Consider the following 26,597-nt stretch of genomic DNA (forward strand, 5'->3'; position numbering starts at 1 on the left):
ACATTAAATGACTGCAATTTTAAATCATTAGCCTACTGAATTTTCTCGATAACATGTATAAAATGTGTTCCAAATAATGTCATAAATAGGGAGTTGTAGCCACCACCTGCCAGTCAAATTTCAATTATGACCACAGCATAGCGATGGGGAGTTGTTCTTCCCCTTACACTATTTTCCTGATTTTAAGTGAAGAAGAGAAAAGGGAATGGCTCACCTCTTCACCAGCTGTTTTCTCAGCCTTGAATGCCTGGTCTGAAATAAGAACATAAGAACAAGCCAGCTGGATCAGACCAGAGTCCATCTAGTCCAGCTCTCTGCTACTCGCAGTGGCCCACCAGGTGCCATTGGGAGCTCACATGCAGAATGTGAGATAATGGCTTTCTGCGGCTGGTGTGCTCCCAATCCTCACCCTGCTCTATTAAAAGAACATTTGCACAATCTCCAGATCAAAGAGGATCCAAGATTGGCGTAGCTTGTAATCAGCTTCTCCTCCATGAATCTATTCAAGCCCCTTTTTAAGCTATCTAGGTTAGTGGCCATGCACTACACCTCCTGTGGCCTTATGTTCCAAACACCAAGTGCACAGTTTGTGTGAAGAAGTGAGCTGCTTTATTGATCCTAATTCCTTTAAGCGTTTTCAATGAATGCCCCCTGGTTCTAGTATTGTGAGAAAGAGAGAAAAATTTCTCTCCTGTCACCATGGCCTCTCCCATGCCATTTGCAGGGCTTTAGTCGCCATCCCACCTCAGCCCGTCTCCTCTCCAAACTAAAAAAAAAGAGTCCCCAAGCGGCTGCGAGAAAGCTCTCCTCATAGGGAAGGTGCAGCCAGTCCCTCAACCATCCCTGGGTGCCCGCTACTCCACTTTTTTTTGAGGTCTTATTGGTTGTGATGGATGGAGCAGCATTCAGGGGTACCAAGAGGCCTTCAGAATGACGCCATGTCTAGCTGCTATTTACCAATTATTCATCCATATTTTTATTAAAGGGGGAAAAAACTCTTCGCTTGATTCAGTTTAAACCTACGTGAATAAGCCTCTCTTGCAACATGTATGAAAAAAGGGAAAACAGATCAAAACGGGGGACCACAGACACGTCTGTTCCTCCATGTAACACCAACCAGTAATGAGCCAGTGACAGAAACAAACTTAAATGAGGAAACTTAGTTGTATCCTTTTCAGAATTTTACTTTTCAAACGAAGCATCGAGGCTCCCTGGGAAGTCAGCGGTTTGTTTTAGACTGGCATACATTTGCATAAATTAAATAGATGCAAATTAAGAGGCAGGGTTCATTTGGAGGCAAAGAATATGCTATTGGGTATATATGTGGGAGAACAGATCAATGGGATTCGGAAAATTCTGTCGTTCCACATAACTTCTTCTGCCAGAATTCTGAGCCACTTCGCTCTCTGTAGTCTGCATGCCGCCTGCATCATCTCATCGATAACTTCATTAAGGTCTTTCTTCCGCTTCTTGTAATTCTCAATTTTTCTGGCTGTCCTCGAGGGTTCTTAAAAACAAACGAACGAACAAAAAAACCCCCGAACTTTAATATTTTAAATACCCCTCTGGCTTGTTCTGTTCCAGCCTTCATCACCAGTCTAGGTAATTCCTACCCTATCCAATATAACAATATGAACCAAAAAAACGCAAGATTTGAACTGAAGTTAGGGTGCCAGGTACCATCAGGATACGAAAGGAAACATGGCGGGGAGTCTGCAACCTGCATTTCCAGATGTTAAAGTGGTTCTAGAATTCCCATCCAGCCCGGTGGCCACGCAGTGGTAGGGGCTGATGGGAATTGCAATCCATGAGCATCTGGAGAAACCACTCGGTTGCAGGCCCTGGGTTTCAAGCGTTTCTTCCAAAGTTCTCCGCTGGCATGGCTCTCCAGAAATTCCAGCGTGTTATAAAAATGCTCCATCTCCGGTATCACTCTCTGACTCCATCTCCTTCCTCCCCTCTTCGGGCTCTCATCAGTTGCTATAAATAATTTTCCAGGGGTCAAGGAGATCATCCCTCTAAGAGTACCATCAAGACAGAAGAGGGACCATTAATTTGCACTTGGGGATGCTTTCAGCCCAGTCTGCACCATTAGAGCACCGCTCTCCTTTTCCGTGACCAAATCTTCTTTTTAAAACTATAGGAAATGACTCTATGCTGTCTCCCCCCAGGGATGCCAGCTTCCAGGTAGGGCCTGCAGATATCCTGGAGTTACAGCTCATCTCCACAGACTACAAGGGGCCGGGACACAGGGGAAAATGGATGCTTTGGAGGGCACTGCACCCCACTGAGGTCTCCGTCCTCCACAGGCTCCACCGCCAATCTCCAAGAATTTCCTAATCTGGATCTGGCAACTCTGCCATTCCCTCCTCAAAAACAGAGCCTTACAAGTGGTTAAAAAGCACAATAGTTGTATTGATTTTCCAGTTAGGTAAATCAGGTCTCCTTCACTTGGCCCCCTTGATAAGCTTGACATGGTTACAATATAATCTGCAAAACCGCCGCACCGACCCACAGAGTGGGTTTTACTAGATAGCCTAGGAATCTGCAACCTGCAGCTCTCCAGATGTTCATAGACTACAATTCCCATCAGCCTCTGCCACCATGGCCAATTGGCCATGGCAACAAGCCAATTGGCCATGGTGGCAGGGGCTGATGGGAATTGTAATCCACGAACATCTGGAGAGCCGCAGGTTGCAGACCCCTGAGATAGCCAGTGGCTAGATAGGGACCTGGGGATTGACACCTTCACTCTATCATGCTGGGTCTATCCCTTTGATGTTAGACTGATACTCTCAGGGAACTTCCGCCTTCTTCTCGCCTCAGTTCTCCATCTTACTTCACCATGCCTAGAGGGAGGATGGGTGCTCCACGCATCCGCCTCCATCCAGCTAGATTAGGATAGATTATTATTTATTATTATTATTTATCCAATTTGGTAAACCGCCCTACCCCCAAAGGGCTCAGTGAACCTTTCTACCTACCTTTCTATCCAGAATGGAGTTCACTAATAAATACTCTTTTTATTAGATTAGAAACTCCAACTGACTCCAACTTTCTTTTGTGCAAACTTACACACATATGAGATCCACACCTGTGTGCATGTATGGTAAGGCTTTTGCTGCGTTATGGCCTCCAGTGCACTCTGCTCAATGTGAACTGGCATAATCTCCACTATGAGGAGATTATCCAACAGTAATCACTAGGGTGTTGTGGGTTTTCTGGGTTGTATGGCCGTGTTCCAGTAGTATTTTCTCCTGATGTTTCACCTGCATCTGTGGCTGGCATCTTCAAAGGATCCTGGAAAACCCACAGCCCAGAATACCCACAACACCCTTGTGATTCCGGCTGTGAAAGTCTTTGACAAAACAAGTTTTTGACAAAAGAAGAAGAAGAAATCATTAAAATATTAAAAGTCTAACATTCAGGGACAAGCCTGTTTGTCCAATAATGCCTCCATGAAAATATAAATATGCATTAAAATTCTTTAATTTAACCATTTTCTGAAACAGGAAAGTATTTACATTTTCTTGGAAGTTTGTTAGGGAGGTGGCCACTCTTCGCACCTTAGAGACAGTAGAGATGTCCAAATGTCAAGCCAAGGAAATGTTGCCTACCATCTGGTTGACGATTCCAGTGTTCTCCAAGGTTGCGCAGTGAATTTTCAGCCGAGTTAAAGTTGCATTACTACAGACAGTGATGGAACCAAGAGCAATGGCAGTTCCAAACTTCACCAAGAAGGAAGGAAAACATTACTGATTTGCCGAGCTTGCTCAAGTTGCTCAACAACTATTGTCATATCAAGTTTCATTGTGAGCAAGAATGTAAACAGATTTTATGAAGGTTTCAGGCTGAGAGGCCCAAAAGACATTCTGCTAAGGACAGAAGAAAGCATAGACTGATGTTGAGGAAAAAAGAATCCTCAATGCATGTTAGGTGTTTTCTCAATCCAAGGGCAATTACTCCTCATTCCTGGCTACAACATGGATACGATAGCCAAAACAGACAGAAATCGAGCAATGGCCAAGTCTCCCTCTTTGCAACTTGCCTCTCTTCCTCTGGCAGACACCACTGCTCCTAATAGGCATGATGACAGCTGATGCTAACGCCACTTTGTGGTTCATGCATCAGAATGTAGAACTAACTCCTCAAATATGCCTGCTTGAAGATTATGCAGTTGTCCATCCCTCTGAAGCGCCTGGCTTGCATTGTCCCACAAGGCTGGGGAGCCTAGCAATTTCAGTTGCCTGTGCTTTGAGGGTACCAGCAGTAAGGAAATAAGAGGCAAACCAGCTCTGTACTAGTGGCCTTCTCCATTTTGGCCTCTACCTTGTGGAACGGCTTGCCTGAGAAGGTCAGGAAAGTTCCCACTCTCCTGGTTTCCCCAAGATATGCAAAACTGAATTATTCAGTTTATTCTGCAATCTTCAGAGCCATGCTGTGGTAAGAAGTGTTTCTCTCCATGGCACGGTCCACACTTCTTGTCATGCCATGCCTCTGAAGATGCACACTGACTCTGCCGTTTTGTGGTTGTGCCCACCAAACTGTGCCCAAATTCAAACAGTGGCCATGGGCTCAAAAAGGTGATGGACATCTGCTCTTACCACTACATAATACTGCTTCTGATGCAGCTTTGGGGCCAGGAACATTCTTCCCTCTCAAAGTCCAGCACGCTCTCCAGTGTTACACTCTAGTCCAGTGGTGGCGAACCTTTGGCACTCCAGATGTTATGGACTACAATTCCCATCAGCCTCTGCCAGCATGGCCAATTGGCCATGTTTTGCTACAAGTTCTCCAATTGGCCATGCTGGCAGGGGCTGATGGGAATTGTAGTCCATAACATCTGGAGTGCCAAAGGTTCGCCACCACGGCTCTAGTCCATCAAAATTATCAGGAAGGTATAGAACCAGCATAGAAAGTCGGTTAGAACAGAAAAGCCGTTGAATGCTGGGTATTTGGGTATGTGTTTATGAAAACACATACATCTTTAGGCCTTGATGGTAACTGAGTGGGTAAGCCTCAGATGGTCTCCATTCACGTCTGTCCCACTGATCTGACAGAGCCATAACTGGACAGTTTCGTCAGTGGTAACTATGAGATGGAGAAGCAAATGTCTGTAGTAAGAAGAGCGAGACTGGGCATGCTCAGTATAGATTGTAAGTCAGAATGTTACTGTGGGAGGGAAGCAAATTTTCCTAAATCAAACACAAAGACAATTTAATTTGGTCAATAACCCGATTCGTTGGAGCGCTTTAGAATTCTGCTAGAGTAACCCGATCTATAAACTGTTTGTTGATCGTATTAATGTTCTTATAAAACACAGTATGCATGTGTGCCCCCCCCCCCTCCACTCTGTTATTTCAACCAGGCAAAGGAACTCAGATTCATCCCTGTTCAGAATCAATAACTTGAATCAATTAACGCTTTCCTGCTATGACTGAATGAACCAAAGGAATAATTATTTGCTTTGGGCCATAGCCTTTTATTAAGAGTTTCTCATGTTTACAGTATCAGCCCAATTATTCAAAACATGACAATGCCTAAGATTCCTTGTTATCTGAATGCCTATTCTATGCCGGCACAATCGCTGGAGAGATATCCTAGCTCTGGCCTTTGAGAACTACTCTCTGATTAAAATGCAGCTGGAGTCTAAGGGAGGATTTGAAAATACTCGATGAGTTGAATGCCACAGAACCATTTTGTTAAAAGTGGTGCTTTCTCTAAAGCAAGAAGTCCACTGGAACAAGCTCTTGTGTCAAATCCTCCCCTCATTCAAGCAAGCCTTTATTGGCATAGACAACAGTACAACAATAATAAAAACGGATTAAAAAGCATATACAAAACAGGAAATAAATGTTAGGTCAAAGGAAATCTAATGGCGTTTGGTAATTTCCAGGAGAAAGTCTGCCACTATCATACAGAGAGAAGGATCAGGGTTGTCCAACAAGTAAGTTGTAATCTAATTCAAATCGGGAGGATGGGGTAAATTGTCAAAGGAGTAAGATTCACATACTTGGATCTGGATTTCTCTTGAATCCTGGGACACAGTGTAGTAATTGGTGGAGCCAGAGATTCAATCTGAGCTGCATTGTTACACTTCTGGGCAACCAAATCTTTTTAGCCTTTTCTTCAGTTTTATTAAATCTGCCATGCAACAAGGCAGAAGGCATAACATTAAACCTGGCGAGCATCATGGCTCTCCTTTGAACGGGGTTTATTAAGCAATACAGGTAGTGTGCCAAGTGGGAGAGAAAAATACAGGGGGGAACACATTTTCTTGGCTGCGGTGATTAGGGTAGAGAACTCTCTATCCAATAGTTGACCTTTTAATTTCCTATAAGCTTCTCCCTCATTCTAAGCAAAAATACTTATTAATTGTTGTTAATTCAGATCATTTATATCTCATTTTTCCCCACACTGAGAAAGTGCTTTGCATTGTTCTCTTCTCCTCCATTTTATCCTTGCAACAATGTGTGACGTAAGTTAGGCTAAGAGGGTGTGATTGGCCCAAGGTCACCCAGCAAGTTTTCACAAAAGAGTAGGGTTTCAAAACTGGGTAGCTGGGATCCTAGTCCAATAGTGTAACCACTGTGCCATACTGAGTGGATCCTATCACACTTCTGAGGAAAGTTTGAAGCCTTCCATCAACATAAATGGCTTTTCTTCCAATACAAGAGCTGCCTAAGTTGGAGAAAGACTCCAAACTTTGCTCAGTGGAGTTGTAGGATAAGGGTAGGATCTACTTCAGTGCTCCTCAATGCTTGTAGATATTTCCAAGGAACAGATAATCCAACAGCAGCAGTTGTTCCCATCATACACATAAACTGAACCAGGACTGCCAACCTCCATTTGGGGCCTAAAGATCTCCCACAATTACAAGTGATCCCCAGATTACAAAAATCAGCTCTCTTGGAGGAAACAGCTGCTTTGGATGGTCTTGGAGGTTTCCTCTTGGAGGAAACAGGATGCTTTGGACCAGGGGTCTTCAAACTATGGCCCTCCAGATGTTCATGGACTACAATTCCCATCAGCCCCTGCCAGCATGGCCAAGTGGTAAGGCTCATGGGAATTGTAGTCTATGAACATCTGGAGGGCCATAGTTTGAAGACCCCTGCTTTGGACTCACCTTGCTGTCACCCCTCCCCAAGGTCCACCCTCAAAACATCAGGAAGTTCTAACTCAGAGCTGACAGCCTTAGTCACAGGCCCCTATAGAGCTTCCATTTTCTTGCTGAGGAAGAAAATGGCTGCTTTGGAGGGCAGAGGCAATGGCATCATACACCATGGGAAGCCCTCCACCCCCCTCCTCAGGCTCCACCCCAAAATCTACAATAATTTCTCAACCCACAGCTGGAAAACCTAGATAATTTGTCTGGTTTCCAGTAACAACCGTTTTTCAACCAAGAAGTGAAAAACGGGAAGACGTTTGTCCAATAAATAATGAATCACCCATGGTGCTTCCTCCATGGAATACAGAAACATCGTCTTCAGCCATTCGCCTAATCACCCAACTAAACTAAAGTTTACATGGTCCAGTACAAAGAACACGATTTTTAGCTCAAAGTCCTCTTCCCCTTTCTACCCAGAGTCCCCTTCCCATCATCTGTGCTTTATGAATTCTCCAATCTGCAGACCATAATACGGGTTTGAAGAGAGTTTAATTGCCGAATAATTCTCCGTCCCCTCCCTCTCCCATCTTTCCAGATGGACACCAAATGGGTCTCGGCCCCCACAATCAAAAGCAAATAGAGACGTTATTTTTGTGGACTTAAAAAAGAAAAGCAAAAGGCATAAAGACTTTCATATTTATTTATTTATTTATTTATTTATTTATTTATTTATTTATTTATTTATTTATTTATTTATATTAAAAGATCAAGATATTAAACAGCACTTTCCCTGTTTTCTCTTTGTCTCCCTCCACACGTGATCACGGCTTCTACGGTCACCATTAAATCTTAATCTATTCCAGCTCTCCTTCTGGGTCACTGGTTCTATATGTACCATGGTTATTTTTAAATGCTTCCCTTTGGTCAAAGGGGGAGGGGAGGCGAAAGGAGTCTCTCAAACCAGATGGGCAACTTCACACTTCATTTATCAAACCCAATAGGCTTGGCTCCACTTCCCCATTCTCCCTTATTGCGGTTAAACTTCCATACAATTTGGTAATAATTTTCATTATCGGACGGTGACCCTAAAAGACAACAATGTTTTTTTCCCCTCCTCCCCGCCTCCCCTCGTGTGGTTTGCCCGAAATACACAGCCTGTGTTCTTTTGCTTTCTGGCCCTACAGTAGGCTGCAAAAGGCTTCCTTTACTTTATTAACAGAAAGATGACCTTTGACAAGCAGAGGTCAAGAAGGGGTCAGTTCAGAGGGCTCAAGCAGCTCTTTAACAGCTATAACAATCTGTCCGTCAGACCCTATCTTGCAGAATAAACAAACGCCAAGCTCATAGAAAACCTTTGGGCTGTTTCTGTTAACACTCGGAGCAGATTCATCTCCTCCCTGCCTATTTATATCCATCCCACCCTTCATCACCAAAGGGTTGTGCATCTGTGTTCGGAGACACTCTGGAAATAATAGACACCCCAACTGGAAGCTTCCAACAGACAACAGACATTGAGTGGATGTGTTGTCTGTGTATCCATATGCATATTTATACTCTCAAAACGAATAATGTTTAAGCCAATAATAAATTGGAATGCAATTCTATCTTTGCTTTCCCGGTAACAACTCAAAATATTGTCAATATAGTTCAATAGGTAAGTAGGTAGGCTATTTGGCTATCAAACCTCCGATGGATATAGCCAAGTAATATCCAATGGGGTATAGTGGATAAGTTCCAAAACACAAAGATATATCCTGCTGGTACACAAAGAGAGAAATGAGAAGTTTATCTATTTGGATGGCCTTCAAGCCTTGTGCCTAACTGCAATTTTGTGATGAACAATTGAGTGGTTTTTGTTTTCATGGTCTAAGAAGAGGAGGAAGCTAATATAATTTTCCAAATACAAAACCTTTATTAGGCATAAAAACCGGTGTGTGTCCAGAATTCCAGATACAATAAGAAGATTATTATTGCACAACTTGCAGTACACAGAGTAAAAATAGGAAGCTAATATAATCAAACTGCATTAACTGGAAGGGCTAACACCCCCAACCGCCACATTCTTAATGGGTTCTTGGATGTTTGTATATTTAATTGTATGTCTAAACTGTATGTTATGAATACAGTTCATAACATATGAATAAATATATATATATGTAAGAATTAGGCAATAGTGTATAGTGGTAGTCTGTTAGGTACAGTGATAAGTGGATGTTTATAGGAATCACACTAGCACAATAAACGCACTGTGCACTTTATATCGAGGCTTGTGTATCAGCATGTTTTGGATATAGCCAAGTAGCCTATATGCTTACCTGTTGAACTATATTGACAATATTTTTGAGTTGTTATTCAGAAAACAAAGATTGAATTGTTTTCCAATTTATTATTGGTTTAAATACCAGTCTATCAAGATCAGTATTTGTCTACTGTTATAAAAAGGCTTTCTAAAAAAAACCTTTTCAGACTGGAAATAAAATGTTTTTGAAACCAAAAGGCAAAAAACAAAACAAAACCCCAATGTGGAACTCCATGGAGGAAATGTTTCACTTCCTGACTGGAAATGTTTTAAAAGCTGTGCGGAAAGGGCCAGAGATTAGCGAGGGCTCTGATTTTTAAAAAAGAGCTTTGACTCTCAAAACATTATGTTCTGAAAATATTGTTGGTCTGTAAGGACTACTGGACTCAAGTCTAGCTATTTTAGTGTTTTACGCTTTGAAGACAGTAACTGTGGCCCACCTTGTAGAACTGATATAAGGATTGCAGTACAGTGAACACTATAAGTGCTCCCAAATACTAAATATTATTATGCAAAGTCAAGTAAATGTGCACAATTTTACCGGGTGCAGCCAGATACGAAAGCGAAGGCCTCAGAATTCAAAGCCTTGAACATTACTGAACTACCTCTCTAGCATCTTTTTTGTAGATTTCTGCAAGCATTGTCCACCATGAGGGCTGCCACCTTAACATTTGAAACAGAAGCATAGATCCCCAGGGAAATAGATTCAGCACTTGCGACCACAAAATATGCGGTTTTTATTCCTCCCCTTCACAAAATGGCAACACAATAGGGAAATGGATTCAGCACTTGTGACCACGTTATATGGATTTTACGTCTCCCCTTCACAAAATGGTGACACAGCCCTACTACCTGCTATTGCCCCTCCATTGTCCACCCGACACGACAGACCAATTGTGAGACAAACACCAGCCATTTGGATCCTGCTAACTCGGGATGTTCCAGGCTTTAGCAAAGGACACATTCTGACCTACTGGATTTGCACTAAAGCAGAACTACAGGAAGCTGATATACGTGCCCCGACATTTACATAAAGGACCTATTTCCCTCCCTCTGGCTGCTTTCTCTCTCTCTCTCTCTCCCATCTACTTGACCTAAATTTCTCAAAGTTGCATTGTTCATAATATGTCTTCTCTAATGTGCAGTGTAAGGTAATTAGAGTCATCTGTATTTAACTTCCAGAGAGCGAGGAGAGGGAGGAAAATCTATTATCTAATCTAGCTGATCCCCTGATAGCTTGCTGAAAGTAAAAATACTATAACCTATTGCCTGCCCTTTGACAAGCGCTAATTATTTCCTGTCGAAGCACATTTTTCTCATGTAATGCCAAAGTACACAATGGGCTGATCTCTAAAACACAGGCCGCTCCGCCAGGGCCACGGAGGATGTTTTATAACTTTCACCACTGTGGCAGCGCACTCTACGGCTACTATCGCCAGGACGTCGTTCCAGGCATCTCGCTGTACCTTTGAAGAGGTAAAAAAATGCAGCTGAGGGTAACTGCCTGCTTATGGGGATAGCCGGGATGAGACTCTTTAAGATAAGTCAGCTTGACGAGAAACATCAAATGGATACTTGGGAGTGGGGGGGGGGAGAACTCAATTCATAGTTATTTAATACTTGGAGGGGGGGGAACCATCTTTTCTAAGCTTTCAAGACACCGTCCTCTTGAAACTTTCTTTCAGGTGTTTAGTTTTAATGAGGTCTGCTCTTTGTCTCCTGCTAACCCTCAACCCCCCCCCCCCCAATCCCCGTCCGTCAGTCCCCCCGCCGCTCCCAATGCCTGCAAAGTACTTAACATTTTTTCCCCTTAGAGGCTAAATTATGTCTCCTGGCTCCAGCTTCTGATTAAATGGTTAGTTGTAAGGGGAAAAATCCAGAAATTGTGTAACCAGATTCTCTGTAAGAGAGAACTTCCATGCCCGCCATACCCCGAGTCTCCTCCTGCTGCTATGCGGTGATTATTTGTTCTGCTCAAATTGATCCACTCTGTGAATTATGTCTGTTATGCTTTCTTGTTAAACTGGTTACTTTATCTTTGTTTCATTTATTCCTCCTTTAGACTTCTGAGCTGAGAGGCTGAGCCTGAAACAAGGGGCTGAAGGCTCTCGAACAGAAATGACTAAAAAAAAAACCCTAACTCCTCAGACTGGTAAATGGAACACACTGAGGAGAAACAGGTTACCTGAGCGGGACCCAATTTTCAGGTGCACAAAACCTGCAGCCAGCAATGGACATGAATCAAGATGCCTTAAGCATTTTGCCTTCAAATCACAGCTGACTTATGGCAACCCCAGGTGGTGTTTTCCAGGCAAGAGACGTTTGGAGGTAGTTTGCCATTGCTTGCCTCCACATTACAATTCTGGTGTTCCCTGGAAGTCTCCCATTGAGGATCTGGGTTGAGAGTGTATGACCAACCTAGGGTCACCCAGCAAGCTGCCACTGCACGTGGGGATTTGACCATGGGTTTCCCAGGTCCTTGTCCAACCCCTTAACTGCTATACCACATGGGTTCTCTCTTAAGCTATTACGTTTAATGCACTAGTGCATTAGAGCCAGTGGAGTAGTGGTTAAGAACAGGTGGATTCTAATCTGCAGAACCGGGTTTGATTCCCCACTCCTTCCCCTCAGTGGCAGAGGCTTACCTGGTGGACCAGATGTGTTTCTGCACTCCTGCATTCCTGCTGGGTGACCCTGGGCTAGTCACAGTTCTCTGAGAACTCTCTGAACCCCACCTACCTCACAAGGTGTCTGTTGTGGGGAGAGAAAGGGAAAAGAAGCTTGTAAGCCACCTCGAGTCTCCTTACAGGAGAGAAAGGTGGGGTATAAATCCAAACTCCTCCTCTTTTACTTTTTAAATTATTTCTTCCCAACAGTGAACCTCCTCTCATGCCTCAGAAGCTTGCTGGATGACCTCAGGCCAAGCACATACTTATCCTTGATTACCTCACAGGCTTGTAGAGAATGAATCATATGAGGGGGAATAGCTAAATTACAAGGGACCAGGTCAACCAGGAGCCCAGGGAGCCAAACAAACCGCTCATGAAGAGTAATATGAAGTTATGTTCTGGCCTGAGAAGTGAAAAGAACAGCCTGCCAGGGAAAATTAACATCCTTGCATAACATGCTGTGAATAACAGATAGTTTTGCAAGAGATTGCTATTTGCTTTGAAATTTTAATCCAGCTAAACCTCCAAACTATAATTTGAGGGATTAAGTAACTTTAAACGCACAACAATACTGACATCTATGTTTCTGCTGACACTGACCCCACAGTACACCCAAGGCCCCCACCTACCATAACCACATTTCTGGCTACAGATTCGCAGTCACTCTGAGAGGCAGGCCTCTGGTAGGATGGTACCATTTCCAGCTGCAGTTGAGGAGACCCACGTTGTAGAATACTCCTTCGTAGAAAACAAACAGCCCTTCCTGTAAGCTGAAAATCACTATGCTGTGTTGGAAGAAAGGGACTTTACGCTGTTTCCTGCCTCATCCTACAGAGCGGTTTTTTACTAGCGAGCTAGTGGCTAGAAAGGGACTTAGGAATTTGTCACCTTTACTCTATCATGCTGACTCTATCCCAATTGGCCATGCTGAAAGGGGCTGATGGGAATTGTAGTTCCTGAACATCTGGAGAGCCGCAGGTTCCCTACCCCTGATGTAGACTGATACTCTTAGGGCAGTGGTGGCGAACCTTTGGCACTCCAGATGTTATGGACTACAATTCCCATCAGCCCCTGCCAGCATGGCCAACTGGCCATGCTGGTAGGGGCTGATGGGAATTGTAGTCCATAACATCTGGAGTGCCAAAGGTTCGCCACCACGGTCTTAGGGACTTCCTCCCTTGCTTCCACCTTCTTCTCAGAACCTCTCCATCTTACCTTCGCCATGCCTAGGGAGAGGATGTGTCTCCTACGCATCCGCCTCCATCCAGCTAGATTAGAATAGATAGTGAACCTATCTCTCCACCTTTCTATCCAGAATGGAGTTCACTAATAAATACTCTTTTCATTAGATTAGAAACTACAAATCCACTTTCCTTGACTTTCTTTTGTGTCTGAAGTTCTTTTCTCCTAGCAAGAGTTTGAAGCCAACGCGTGCAGGTGCCCAGCAGGTAAGCTTCCCCTGTGTTTGAAAGCTCCTCTGTGCCGCTCTGCTACTTTTCAAGGGAAACACATGCACCAGGTGTGGTTCTCCCAACATGTTGGAGAGAAGGCCAGTCTAGGCTACCTGGACAGTTTTCTCTATTTAAACATTCCATTTTAATTTTAATTTTGCAACTCCACATCATCCTTATCTGCAAGGTGGTAGGGCAATCTATTACCTCCTCCATTAGAAACAGGACAAGTCGACATATACTTACAGGTTTGGTGGATGAGTTCTAATGTGAAAACATTTTGCAAAACGATCCATCCTGATATTTTGAAAATAATGAATAGCCGGTCCTCTGTCAATCCAATGGGCTATATACACAGCAGACATAGCTATATTTCCATTTTTTAAAATAAACTAATTGTGAATTTAACATGGCTGTTTGCTCAGAAGTTGCACAAATATGAGCGAATCTTGAACTCCCAGCAAAGTATGACTGCATTTCGAAAGTGTGAGGCTCTGTCAGTAAATTATTGTGAAAGGTTAGGGCTGAAGGATGGAGCCACACGAAGGTTCTGTTTATCAAGGGCCCCTTCCGCACACGCAAAATAATGTGTTTTCAAACCACTTTCACAACTGTTTGCAAGTGGATTTTGCCATTCCGCACAGCTTCAAAGAGCATTGAAAGCAGTTTGAAAGTGCATTATTCTGCATGTGCGGAATGAGCCAAGGAGTAGTTGCTGTTAATTTGGAAGAGAATTCATTACACCAGGAGGGGCATAGGTTGATTCCCACCCTTCCTGTGGCAGATTTCTGTGGCTCATGGTCTTTCCATGATCCCTCCATAAGCAGCTTTGAGTGAAAGCAGACAGGTCACACTCCATGGTCAGAAGTCCTTCCGACAGTCAAGATTTCAATAACAAATATATTAGTCAGCAAGATGGTGGGAGGGAAAGGAACAGGTATTTACAATTACTTTTCCTTGAAATGAAAATAATGCAATAAAGTTCACAGGAAGGGAGGCAATAATGCTGCATGAAATTGTATTTTTCTGTCTGGATTTTGGTCATGCAAAGTACTTTGGTATGCATATACATATTCTGGTGTATATATACACACTTGCTCCTGAAGGAATAGATGGTCCCATTATGTCTCACACTGGCTTACCTTGCCAGCCATTCCTGGCGAAGTTCGTGCCGTTGGATAAGAAGGGGCAACACGCAGTCAATTCTTTTGTTTCTTTGTTCGTCCATCTGTTCTCCTTTTCTGATTTCGCAGAGCAGTAGGCTTGTCTTGGGGTGGGGGAGAGAAAACACCATAAATATTGTCATCCCCAAAAGAGGAAACAAAGCATAAAATTAATTAAAAAGCCCATAACCAAATGTAGACAGTAAATCAATGTTCCCCCTTTTTATTACATCCACACTACTTGCAAATCAATACAGTAAATGATGGTCAAAAATGGCTACAATATATTTGGAATTCAACAAAACTGGATATAAAATGCACTAAACCGTAAAGCCCTGTTGACTTAAATAACACAACGGATTGGGGCATTTTTGTCAGGCAGAATACTGTTATTCCCTCTTGCTTTGGTAACTTACTGTTACTTTGTCCAAACCCAGATTGTTGCTGCAAGATTGCAAACAAAGGTATTGTTTATTGGTTCTTCCTCACTCGAGATAACAAGAATCCCACCAAAAGCATGGCTGGCAATAGGAAGACTTCTATGCTATGGCAGTAGATGGGGCCTTTGGAAGAAATCCGTCGGTCATGTTCAGCTAAAATGGTGGCATCTGAAATTCTTCATCTCTTGCACCACAGTACCAAGGGATAAGATGGAAGAAGCTGTCTTCTTTGGAGCTCTCCAGACCACACCTGACCATCTGCCCCACCCGTTTTCTTCTAGGCCAACTCTAGGCGGGAGCTCTGCCTTCCATGCTCTGTATCTTTTTTGTTCCTACCCCACACACGCTAAGAGTCATTGTCTGGCCAAGACTGGACAACCAAACTCATCCTGTCTCTGTTGAACGCGATGGACTGCTATCCATCTATAGTGTGCTGCTATCTATAGTGTGCTGCTATCAAGATCATATAGGGACCATTGGGGCCTACTGGTGCCATGCTTTGCACATGACTACAAACGAGATCAGGATGAGAGCTTCCAGATCGTCTTTCTGAGCACATTCAAAGCATCTGCTTTGATATACTGATCAACCGAGCACTCTTCAGGGAGAAAAATAATCAAATCACATTCAGGTAGTAACCATGAAATGATGTTCTTGAACAAAATGAAAAATGGGGGAAAATATAATAAGAATGAGAGGAAGAACAGTAGTAGTTTGGATTTATATGCTGCTTTTCTCAATTGTAAGGAGTCTCAAAGCAGTTTATAAACTTCCCTTCCCCTCCCTACAACAGGCACCTTGTGAGGTAGGAGGGGCTGAAAGAGTCCTGAGAAAGCTGACTAGACCAAGTTCACCTACAGGCTTCATGTGTAAGTGTGGGGAGACAGTTCTAGTTAAGTAGATTGGAGTCTGCCACTCATGTGGAAGAGTAGAGAATCAAAACCGGTTCTCCAGACTGGAGTCCACTGCTCTTAACCACTTTGCCATGATGGTTCTCAGAATGAAAAAAAACAAAAGAACCAAAAAAAGATTCTGCCTTGTCTAATCTGTGGATGGCTAAAGCCCACAGACACCAACAAGACATCCACTGAAACAGTGTACCACCCAGCTGCATCATATTGTAGAAGTCTGCATTTAATAAAGGTTAGAAGGTGAAAGGATACACCATGACTGTCAGAGGTCAATGGTTCAAGAAGATGTTATCAACTGAGAGAGCCATTTCCTCTAAGGAACACTGATAGCGATGAAGAAAGAAGCTCTCTTGGCCCCAGCCCTGATCCTAAAAAGATGGGGGAAATCATCTTTTGAACGAGGTTGTACGTCCCATCAAAGAAAGGTCAACTTCAGGCGTTTCATTCATTTAATGATCTTTAATGACAGATAATAGTCCCTTGTTTTACCCATTGCTGAGTGAAGTCTTCAGCTCTGTAAACTTCAGTTTGGGGGTCTCCTCTTCATCCCCAATATGTGCTTGGGATAGCTTGGGATGTGAGGTCAATAGAACAAATAAACAAGAGCATGCAAGTCTGCCTTATCTCACCAGTCTTTCAGCGGGAGAATTTTTCAAGGAGGCTAATGTTTAAGGAAGCTATCTTTCCTCTGCAATCTGTCCTGGCAAAAACACATCCGAGACAGGTCCAAACAGAGAGATAACAAATCACAGCTTGAAGCTGGACATCCACAAACTGTTTTCTCGGATTAGCTAGGATCATCAATAACTTAGCACCCTGACAAAGCTCCCAGCCCCTGTCGAAACCACTTCTGTACCTTCAGGGCCTTGCCACGGTTTCCTTGGGGATGCAACAGATGGCGTTGCAGAAAACAAATAATGTTCATGGCTGGAGTTAAACTGGTAGATGGGACAGTTCCATTCCAGGGCCCCACTTTATTTTGTCAACAAATGAGGTTTTCACCAGGCGATCTAATGCACTTGTTAGTCTTCTCCAAAGAGATTAGCAAGATAAACCTCTGAGCCCTTGCTAAGCTCTTCCTACTTCAAGGAAAGCTGGCTAATGGCCAATAATCAATTGCAAACAGAAGTGTGTGTGTGGGGGGGAGGGGGAACAGGCCTCCTTGTATTTTCAAACATCAAGGCCCACTCCAACTAATTAGACTGACCTGTTATTTTTCACTTGTCTATGAATAACAATGGTGCCACCATATATATATATCCTTAAACATAATTGCCTAAGAGATTGAATGACCGACGACAGACCCCCCAGCCAATGGGCTTACAGGACTCACAACATTCTATCCCATCCCTGCCTACCTTCCCCCAATCCAGGAGCCTTCCCAACCCCAAACAATATGGGGTGCTCTCCTGAAGAGAAGAGGGAATAGGAGAGGGGGAAAACCCTGCCCTTCCTTCCCCTCTTCTTGAGCCCATTTTATTTTAACTTAAAATGGGCTTTAGTGGGATTGATGGTCCATATATTTTATTCTTAGTTGGTAAATATTTTATTGTATAGTAAAATGGATGTGTGTGTGTGTGTGTGTGTAAATTCCTTTATACAATGTATACTCAAGTTTATGCTTGTGATGTGGGTCAATTACACCCATGTGTAATTGATGTGGGTCAATTGCACACATAGTGCTGAGCTACTAATGTAAAAAATAAGGTTGAAAAATACGATTTGAAGCAGGGAACCAGAAAATGACCCATAAGTAGTCACACAGTTTTCATTCATGCAAAGGAAATTTCATACACTCATCCAACTGGTATTTTCAAGTCGAATCAGCAGGGATGTCAAACTCAAGAGCGTTACGTCTACAACTGCTCTACGGCCCTCCATTACCAACAGCTTCCAATGTTTCGGAGAACAGTTAGCTGATTCTTTTACTTGGTTAATTATCTATCACTCTGTGCCATTTCTACAAAGGACATGCAGTTTGTAAATATACTGACTGACTAATGTGTCAGAAGCTCATTGCCAAAAATGAATGAATAATTTACAGAAAAAAGATACACAAACGTGTGAACTGGTGGTATTCTGGCAGACAAGGGAACTTAGAAGTAGTCTTTTTTTTAAAATCCAAACGGGAAATAAAATCTAAGCAGGTGTTGATTAGGAGATCTTCGTAGCCGAATGTTAAGGATAGTTTGCATCCCCTGCAAGCATTAATGGTATCCTTTCAAACACACCCCCTCCCAGTTTACACAGCTTATTAAGAAAACTAATTTGGCAGCGATCTAGTTCCAGCCGCCAGCAAGTTCTAAATCATCACCCAGCAATTTGGACTTATTCTTTCCAAGCTCCATTCTCGCATTCACAGCTTCACCCAACTGCTTCTGCAAGGCTGGTTCATGTGATGTTGAAAACCGGCTGCACGGTTGGGAAAGAAAGGGAAGGGAAGAAGGGAACAGGCTCGTGAGGACCACAAGGAGGGTGGGGGGAAGAAATTGTTTATAGAAGCCAGCTGCTCAGACTCTGGCGCCAGGAGCTCCTCATCCTGCTATTTTACGCCTGCGATCCTTCTGCCCCCCCGCCCTTACACCCTAGCACAGGTAGAACTAAAACGGTCCGACTTCCAAGGCTTCGGAGAGCACTCAACTGATTCCGCAACATGATTAATTGCCGAAGACATGGCTGACCATATGGAACAGAGAACGCATCAAATAATTCATACTTCTGTATATGATCATTTTGGCCCCTGTTGTTTTTAGTGTACAGGAAAAACAGCTAGTATAGCACAGACCTGGTGTCTTGCCCTTGACAGCCCATTAAGAAATCTCAAAGCACCTAGTTGAAGTTATGCTGTTGGCTTTTCAATAGCAGCCCAATAAAACAGGAGCAAAGCTTTTCCAGCGAGTCTTAAATCTTTCACGTATAGTACATTAACCACCGCTGCTAAAAACAACTGGTTTCTTATGATAGGAAATGGGAATTGATTTCTAGCCTCTGCATACTTATCCAAAGCCTTTTTTTCCTGACCTTTGGAAAGTTTACAAAATTGTTGCGTATCGCCCCCCTCCCCAAATCTTCCAAGTTTCTTGTTGCAGTGGGCTTAATAGACTTGTTTGAGGGTCGGTACATTCACTCTCGCAGGTAGCTATAAGCAGTCCTTACAATGAAAACAGACTCAGGGGAACTGAGAGGTAAGAGATTATTATTAAGTGCTTTCTCCCGCAGAGTCATAGAAATCACTTCGACAGTTAAAAACCTCAGCTACCGGTAAAAAACCTATAAAGCAAGAAAGAAAGAGAAACAGAGGAGAAGAAATCTAAATGGAATATGCTAAACACGCGCTTGCTTTTATCGAGTTAGGGACAAATCGTCAGGTTTTATTAGGGAAAGATAACTAGTCTGTTTTTTTAACAATATTCTCAAGAATAGAACTTGTCAGGAATATGAAATGTGTCAGTAATATACACAAATATGAAATTGTATTGAGAATGAATTATGATAGAATTATTAACATTTCATTGTGGAAACAAGCAACCCCCCCCCCCCACACACACACACATTGATGTGGTATGAGGGTCAAACAGACTTCAATTAAGTTAATAGTTTAAAAACAAATTCGTCAATATTACGCAATTTTTCAGTAATTGACACAAATATGAAAACTGTATCGAGAATGAATTATGGTAACGCCGGGTTGCAGCTACACAGGGATAGTATCTGGTATCACTGACCTATGGGGCCCTCCTGAAAACCATTCATGCACATTTCTCTTCAATTTTAAAAAATAATAATCCCAAAGTCGTATAGTGGGCTTATTTATTTATTTGTTAGCATACCAGGTGCTCGGGAGCAGCAGCAGCAGCAGCAGGCCGTTGCTTTCACACCCTGCATGTGAGCTCCCAAAGGCACCTGGTGGGCCACTGTGAGTAGCAGAGTGCTGGACTAGATCAGGGGTAGGGAACCTGCGGCTCTCCAGATGTTCAGGAACTACAATTCCCATCAGCCTCTTGTCAGCATGGCCAATTGGCCATGCTGGTAGGGGCTGATGGGAATTGTAGTTCCTGAACATCTGGAGAGCCTATAAGTTCCCTACCTGCAGGATGAACCAGATGGACTTCGAGGTCTGATCCGTTAGTGGCTAGTTCTTATGTTCTTATGTTCTTATGTTCTTAAGGCCATTGCTTTCACATCCTGCATGTGAGCTCCCAAAGGCACCTGGTGGGCCACTGCGAGTAGCAGAGTGCTGGACTAGATGGACTCTGGGCTGATCCAGCAGGCTCTTTCTTACGTTCTTTGTTTGTTTGTTTATTTTTAACGAAGCAGCCCTTTGTGCCGTTAGATGAGGATATTCACCATTTAGGGATTATTTTGTGACCCGCTAGCATACTTGGCATAAGCATTCAGTCACTAAATTTGGGGTCTGGGTGACTGAAATACAATAGAACAAACCTCCTATTTATTTTATTTCATTTCATTTCATTTCTTGGATGTATAGACCGCCCTTCCCTGAAGGGCTCAGGGCGGTGAACAACAACAAATATAAAATATAACTTTAAACACAGTATAAAATAACTTTAAAATATAACATAAAACCAGCTCAAACCCCACTTAATAAAATCAGGAACCATGTAATATCAGATGGTGGCATTTTCTTCCCCCCACCCCCTCCCTTGTCCCCCGAGTGGCAGAGCAGGAAAAGTTGTACATTTGTGTGTATCCCTTTGGGATAATTCCGGGTCCCACCCTCATACACATTTGTATATCATTAAGAAAGTAAAAAAAAAATCAGCTTCTACTGCCAAAAATGTATTCGTTTTAAAAATCTACGGCAAACCTCTTTTTAGACAGTTCACAGAGAAAGAATACTGTATCTTTTTCAAGCCAACTTAAAAATGACACTGTTTAAAAATCACTCACACGCATTTAATCTGCCTCCCCAAAAAAACTTCTGGCAATTTTTGACACTTTCTGGCAGAAACGTTATTGCTGGCACTTTCCACTGGAAAACATTTACTTAGGAGAATTTTTTTTTAGTTTAAAAAAATACACATCTGTATTACTCTCTCTGCCTGAGAAATTATTTGGTGGGACGTCTCATCCTCTGAAAGGGAGGAGAGAGGTTTCCTAAGCTGCTGAGTTATACAACCAGTACAGTAGTCCAGGTTAATGGGAAAGTTCATAAATATTCCTGTCTCCCCAGTGGAAAAGTTGGCTTCTATATATTTGGAGAAGGAATGGAGAAATAAATATCAAGCTCATGATATTCCGCTTAATGTGGAAATAAGTTCTCCTTAATTCCATGGGACCTAGTATTAAGCAAATTATATTCAGAATATTTATTTACTGAAAACATTTATACTCCTGGTTTTGCTCCCAATACAGATATGAAGATATCTTCCACCAAGTCACACCGTCTGTTATATACACTGACTGGCTATAGCTCTCCAGAGTCTCAAGTTGAAAGTTCCAGAGACATTCCAGGAATTGAATCTGAGAACTTCTGTGTATAAAGCTTGAGTACTACTTCCTATGTAGCAGTAGTAGTAGTAGTAGTAGTAGTAGTAGTAGTAGTAGTAGTAGTAGTAGTAGTAGTAGTAGTACTAGAAGAAGAAGAAGAAGAAGAAGAAGAAGAAGAAGAAGGTGAAGAAGGTGAAGAAGAAGAAGAAGAAGAAGAAGAAGGTGAAGAAGAACAAGAAGGTGAAAAAGAAGAAGGTGAAGAAGAAGAAGGTGAAGAAGGTGAAGAAGAAGAAGAAGAAGAAGAAGAAGAAGAGGAGGAGGAGGAAGAGGAGGAGGAGGAGTAGCAGGAGGAGTTTGAATTTATACCCTGCCTTTCTCTCCTGTAAGGAGACTCAAGGTGGCCTACAAGTTCCTTTCCCTTCATCTCCCCACAACAGACACCTGGTGAGGTAGGTGGGGCTGGGAGAGTTCCAAAGAACTGTGACTAGACCAAGGTCACTCAGCAGGAATATAGGAGTGCGGAAACACACCTGGTTCACCAGATAAGTCTCTGCCACTCAGGTGGAGGAGTGAGGAATCAAACCTGGTTCTCCAGTTTAGAATCCACCTGCTTTTAACCACTACACCACACTGTACATATAAAGATGCTGTACACCACGCTGTACGTATAAAAAGTTCTCTCAGAACTCTCTTAGCCCCTCATACGCCACAAGGTAGCTGTTATGGAGAGAGGAAGGGCCGAATTGCAGCTTCCAGAAAGAAGGGGGCTTCACATTCAACTAAAATTTATTGAGATTAAATTGTTAAATTTGAATTTCAGAGATAGGTACCTGAATTTCTCTTCAACTGTAATTTAGGAAGCAAACAAGCATTCTCTCTGTATGTGTATGTGAGAGAGAGAGAGAGAGAGAGAGAGAGAGAGAGAGAGAGATCTTTTTTTCTTACCCTGATTAATTTAATTTTGGGGAAAACAAGAAAAAAAATTACTGCTTCTGGCATGAATCACTACTGAAGTATATCTTAAAGTTTCCAGCCCAATGTTCTGCTGAGATAAGCACATATTACTGGCTCATCTTCTCAAGATAATGGTTAGTTCACAAATTAGATGACAGAGATGTAGAATTTGTATAGCACCACAGGGAAGAACCTGAACAACAATTTAGGAAGTGCCCCTTTCAAGTGTTGCCTCCATTTGCAACTAGTAGGTGAATCTTAGGGCATGTCACACATTTCAGCCTCATTCCCACATTGGTGATATAAGGACCATAATATCTACCTTCTTTGCAGGGGTATTATAAGAATTCCAGTAATATAATAGTAATCATACTGACAGCCCACCCTTTAGGAAAGCAACACAACATTCATGATCCTTTTGCCCTGGTACTTAATCCTCCCAACAAACCAAACTCATTAGTCAATTATGTATATTGAGGTTGATTTTAGCTCCTCCTACCACTACACTGAAGAAAGCTTATTTCCCTATGTATTTATTTATCAAAATATTTATATCCGCCTTTTCCTTTCACTCATGTTTGAATCCTTCCTCCAATCAAAGTAGACTTCCTCCAACTCAAGTGGTGTTTCCAGTGAAGTTGGAGGAAGACCTCTTAGCTGGAGAAAGGCTACTTGAAAGATGCTTGGATGTACCCCATTGTATGTTTGTTTGTAGGCTGTGCATGTGTGGCCCACACCAGAGGGAATGCCTCTCCCCATATGCCTTCATATGCTAACTGTGGTTTTCAATTTGTCATTTTTCATCATTCCCATGCTTAAGGTGGCTCACTTGGCATCTACGAAAGCCTTCTCCATAGCGGCTCCCAAACTGTGGAATGGGTTCTCAAAGGCCATTGAAGAAGATGATTTTGGATTTATACCCCACTTTTCTCTCCTGTAAGGAGACTCAAGGTGGCCTACAAGCTTCTTTCCCCTCCTCTCCCCACAACAGACACCTTGTGAGGTAGGTGGGCTGGGAGAGTTCTGAGAGAACTGTAACTAGCCAAGGTCACTCCAGCAGGAGCGATGAGGGAGTGTGGAAACACATCTGGTTCTCCAGATAAGCCTCTGCCACTCAGGTGGAGGAGTGGGGAATCAAACCCGGTTCTCTAGATTAGAATCCACCTGCTCTTAACCAAGACACCATGCTGGCTCCCATAAAGGGTGGGGGTAGACCATTTAGGAAGTACTGTAATGCCCATTTATTAGGAAGGGCCTTAAGTGAGGTTTAAGCTGTGGAGGGGAATAAGTGGGGTTCTACTGTATTTTGTATGTTTTTTAATCTCAGAACTACAATTTGCCTTGTAACACTCAGGAAAGGCAAGGTACAGATATTTTAATTGATAGTTACATGTCTATCAACAAAGCAACTTCTGAATCTGGGGAGTCCAAAGAAAGAATCGGTACCAATTGTGGACTGACTTGAGTCTTTGGATCCTCCATGAGGTCCAAACATTTATGATCTCCCTGCCTTTATAATAAGTAAGGAAACAGGGATGGTATTTTGACATCTCTGTTTCCCATGTTCTTGTTCCCAGAATAAAAAAAGAAAGAAATCAAAGCAATTGTACTCAGCTGCAGATCGGATGTTAAGATGCTAAACACGAATGCCGAGCTTTGTGTTGAAAACAAGCCAACCCAAGGCATTCCTCCTGTTTCAAAAGCATTCAAATGAGAAGAGCCATTTTTGGAGAGGGGAAGGGGGGAAAAAGGTGGATCTAAGGTATTCCAGGTCAAAAGATCAACACGGCACACAATGATGCTCTCCGTCGGCAAATCAATCAACCGGCTTGTAGCTGATGCTCAAGGGTACGGCTAACCATCTCTGGGATGGAGACAATACAAACGCTTTCCTTTGTGATGGTTCTTTTTTTTTTTTAACAATAAGTTATTTAAGTTTTGTGAAAGCTCGTCTTGCATCCTGCCTGTATACTGCTTTGGGTGCACATTAATGAAAACAAAAGGGGCCATTTGCATTGTAGCCATGCCATGGGGTTAAGCATGTGACCTCGGAATATGGTCGACTTACACTCCGGGGAAAGGCCCTTGACAATATAAACAAGAATTACTGCTGCCGGAGAAAGGGAAGACAATTAAAAACAATCCAGGATGTTTGTTGGACATCTGTTCAGGTTTCAGCTCCACCTGACCTCTAAAGATGGTGCCCGGTTTACTCAGACAGCATGAATATTTTAAGTGTTGATTAAAAATGAAAGGGCGGGGGTGAGAGAGGCAGAAGAGCTTTCGGTTTATACCCAGAAATTTCATGCAAAATATGCTTTGCCGTGTTACCAGTTCCACCAGCTGGGCGCCTCTTTTCAGCTTCTGTGCTTTTACTGCTCAATCAAAGCCGTGAAGTCGGAGAAAACAAAGAAACAAACCCTAAAGAGTTAACGGTGAGAGGAAAATGGAAACAGTTCAGAAAGGATGCTGTGACCAAATGAAAAGGGCGCAAAGTCTTTCAAACGCCATACCCCCCACCTTTCAAAGCAACAGCCTAGTCAAACGTGAGACGAACTCTCTGATATGCGTGCTCAAAGGACATCATCGTTCTTTTTTTTAAAAAAGGTATTATCATTATTATTACATTTTATTTAAAACATGTATTAGTCGCCTTTCTACCCTATCGGAACTCAAGGCTGCTCAAGGCAATAAGTTCTTAAGCTCTTCTTTGTGCTGAAGAATAACCACAACACCATCACTTAAATTATCCGATTGTCATTCCCAAACTATGTGCCAAGAGAGGAAGGAAAATCAATAGTTAATAAATGCTCCATGAGGAAAGTTGCTTGCTCCAGGTTGGGAAAAATCTGGACATTTGCGGGGGGGGGCTGAGGAGGAGGGGTTTGGGGAAGGGACTTCACAGGGGCATAATGCCCTGGACTCTAGAAGAAGAAGAAGAAGAGTTTGGATTTGTATCCCCCCTTTCTCTCCTGCAGGAGACTCAAAGGGGCTGACAATCTCCTTGCCCTTCCCCCCTCACAATAAACACCCTGTGAGGTAGGTGGGGCTGAGAGAGCTCCAAGAAGCTGTGACTAGCCCAAGGTCACCCAGCTGGCATGTGTGGGAGTGCACAGGCTAATCTGAATTCCCCAGATAAGCCTCCACAGCTCAGTATGGCAAGCTGAGGCGGGGAATCAAACCCGGATCCTCCAGATTAGATACATGAGCTCTTAACCTCCTACGCCACTGCTTCCTCTACCCTCCAAAGTAGCCACGGTCTCCTGGTGAATTGATCATGGACATCTACAGATCACTTGTAATCCCACGAGATCTCCAAGATTACTCAGCAAGCTTCCACAGCAGAGTGGGGATTCACACCTGGATTTCCCAGATCCTAGTCTGATACTTTAACCACTACACCACAGTGTCCTTTTAAATCTAGCTGTACAGTGCCTCCTCTGCTTGAACAGGGTGGTGATCCAAAACCACATGCCAAAATGAACGGGAACTGCTCAAAAGCGCAGTTTCGTGAGCAGAAGAATCCGCAGGTGGTTTGTGCCGACATTTGGTAGTTAAGGAGGAACAACCACAACAAGTTGGAAAACACCACAAGGGTGTGGCATAACACATGACCCACTGATGTTTTCCCCACGAGACATAGAAAGAAGAAGAATGAGGTGAAGAACAAGAGAATGAGTGAGAAAGGCCCCTTCCAAGCATTACCCAGTGGCCAATGTGTTTTCAAACCACTTTCACAACTGTTTGCAAGTGGATTTTGCCATTCCGCACAGCTTCAAAGAGCACTGAAAGCAGTTTGAAAGTGCACTATTCTGCATGTGCGGAATGAGCCAAAGAGAGGAAAAGAAAGAAAGAAAGAAAAAGGAGGAAAGAAAGAAAGAAAGAAAGAAAGAAAGAAAGAAAGAAAGAAAGAAAGAAAGAAAGAAAGAAAGAAAGAAAGAAAGAAAGAAAGAAAGAAAGAAAGAAAGAAAGAAAGAAAGAAAGAAAGAAAGAAAGAAAAGAGCAATCCGGTGGTTCTTCATCTTCCTTGATCTTACTACAGACAGTCAAACCCATAACTACGCCTTCACAAACAAAAAAGCATTCATGGGAAACTTTTGGGGAGCCACGTTTTCCTTGGGGATCGAGCACAATAAAAGGAAAGTTTGTAT

At 42.9% G+C, this 26,597-nt stretch overlaps 1 protein-coding gene across 7 annotated transcripts in view; it reads right to left on the reverse strand.

The window, feature by feature from the left end:
- The window catches only part of FTO (FTO alpha-ketoglutarate dependent dioxygenase), a 250,439-nt gene that overhangs the window by 121,622 nt on the left and 102,220 nt on the right, over positions 1 to 26,597 (reverse strand). For 5 of the 7 annotated variants that reach the window (XM_048515847.1, XM_048515840.1, XM_048515845.1 and 2 more), the window contains one exon: positions 14,670 to 14,794. In XM_048515847.1, the coding sequence (XP_048371804.1) occupies positions 14,670 to 14,794 (125 nt within the window). Of the gene's footprint in view, positions 1 to 1,464; positions 1,508 to 12,709; positions 12,847 to 14,669; positions 14,795 to 26,597 lie in introns of those variants that run through there. The other 2 variants (XM_048515846.1, XM_048515841.1) reach the window with 2 other exon arrangements.

The sequence above is a fragment of the Sphaerodactylus townsendi genome, linkage group LG14 (assembly GCF_021028975.2).
Source record: "Sphaerodactylus townsendi isolate TG3544 linkage group LG14, MPM_Stown_v2.3, whole genome shotgun sequence".
Taxonomy (NCBI): domain Eukaryota; kingdom Metazoa; phylum Chordata; class Lepidosauria; order Squamata; family Sphaerodactylidae; genus Sphaerodactylus; species Sphaerodactylus townsendi.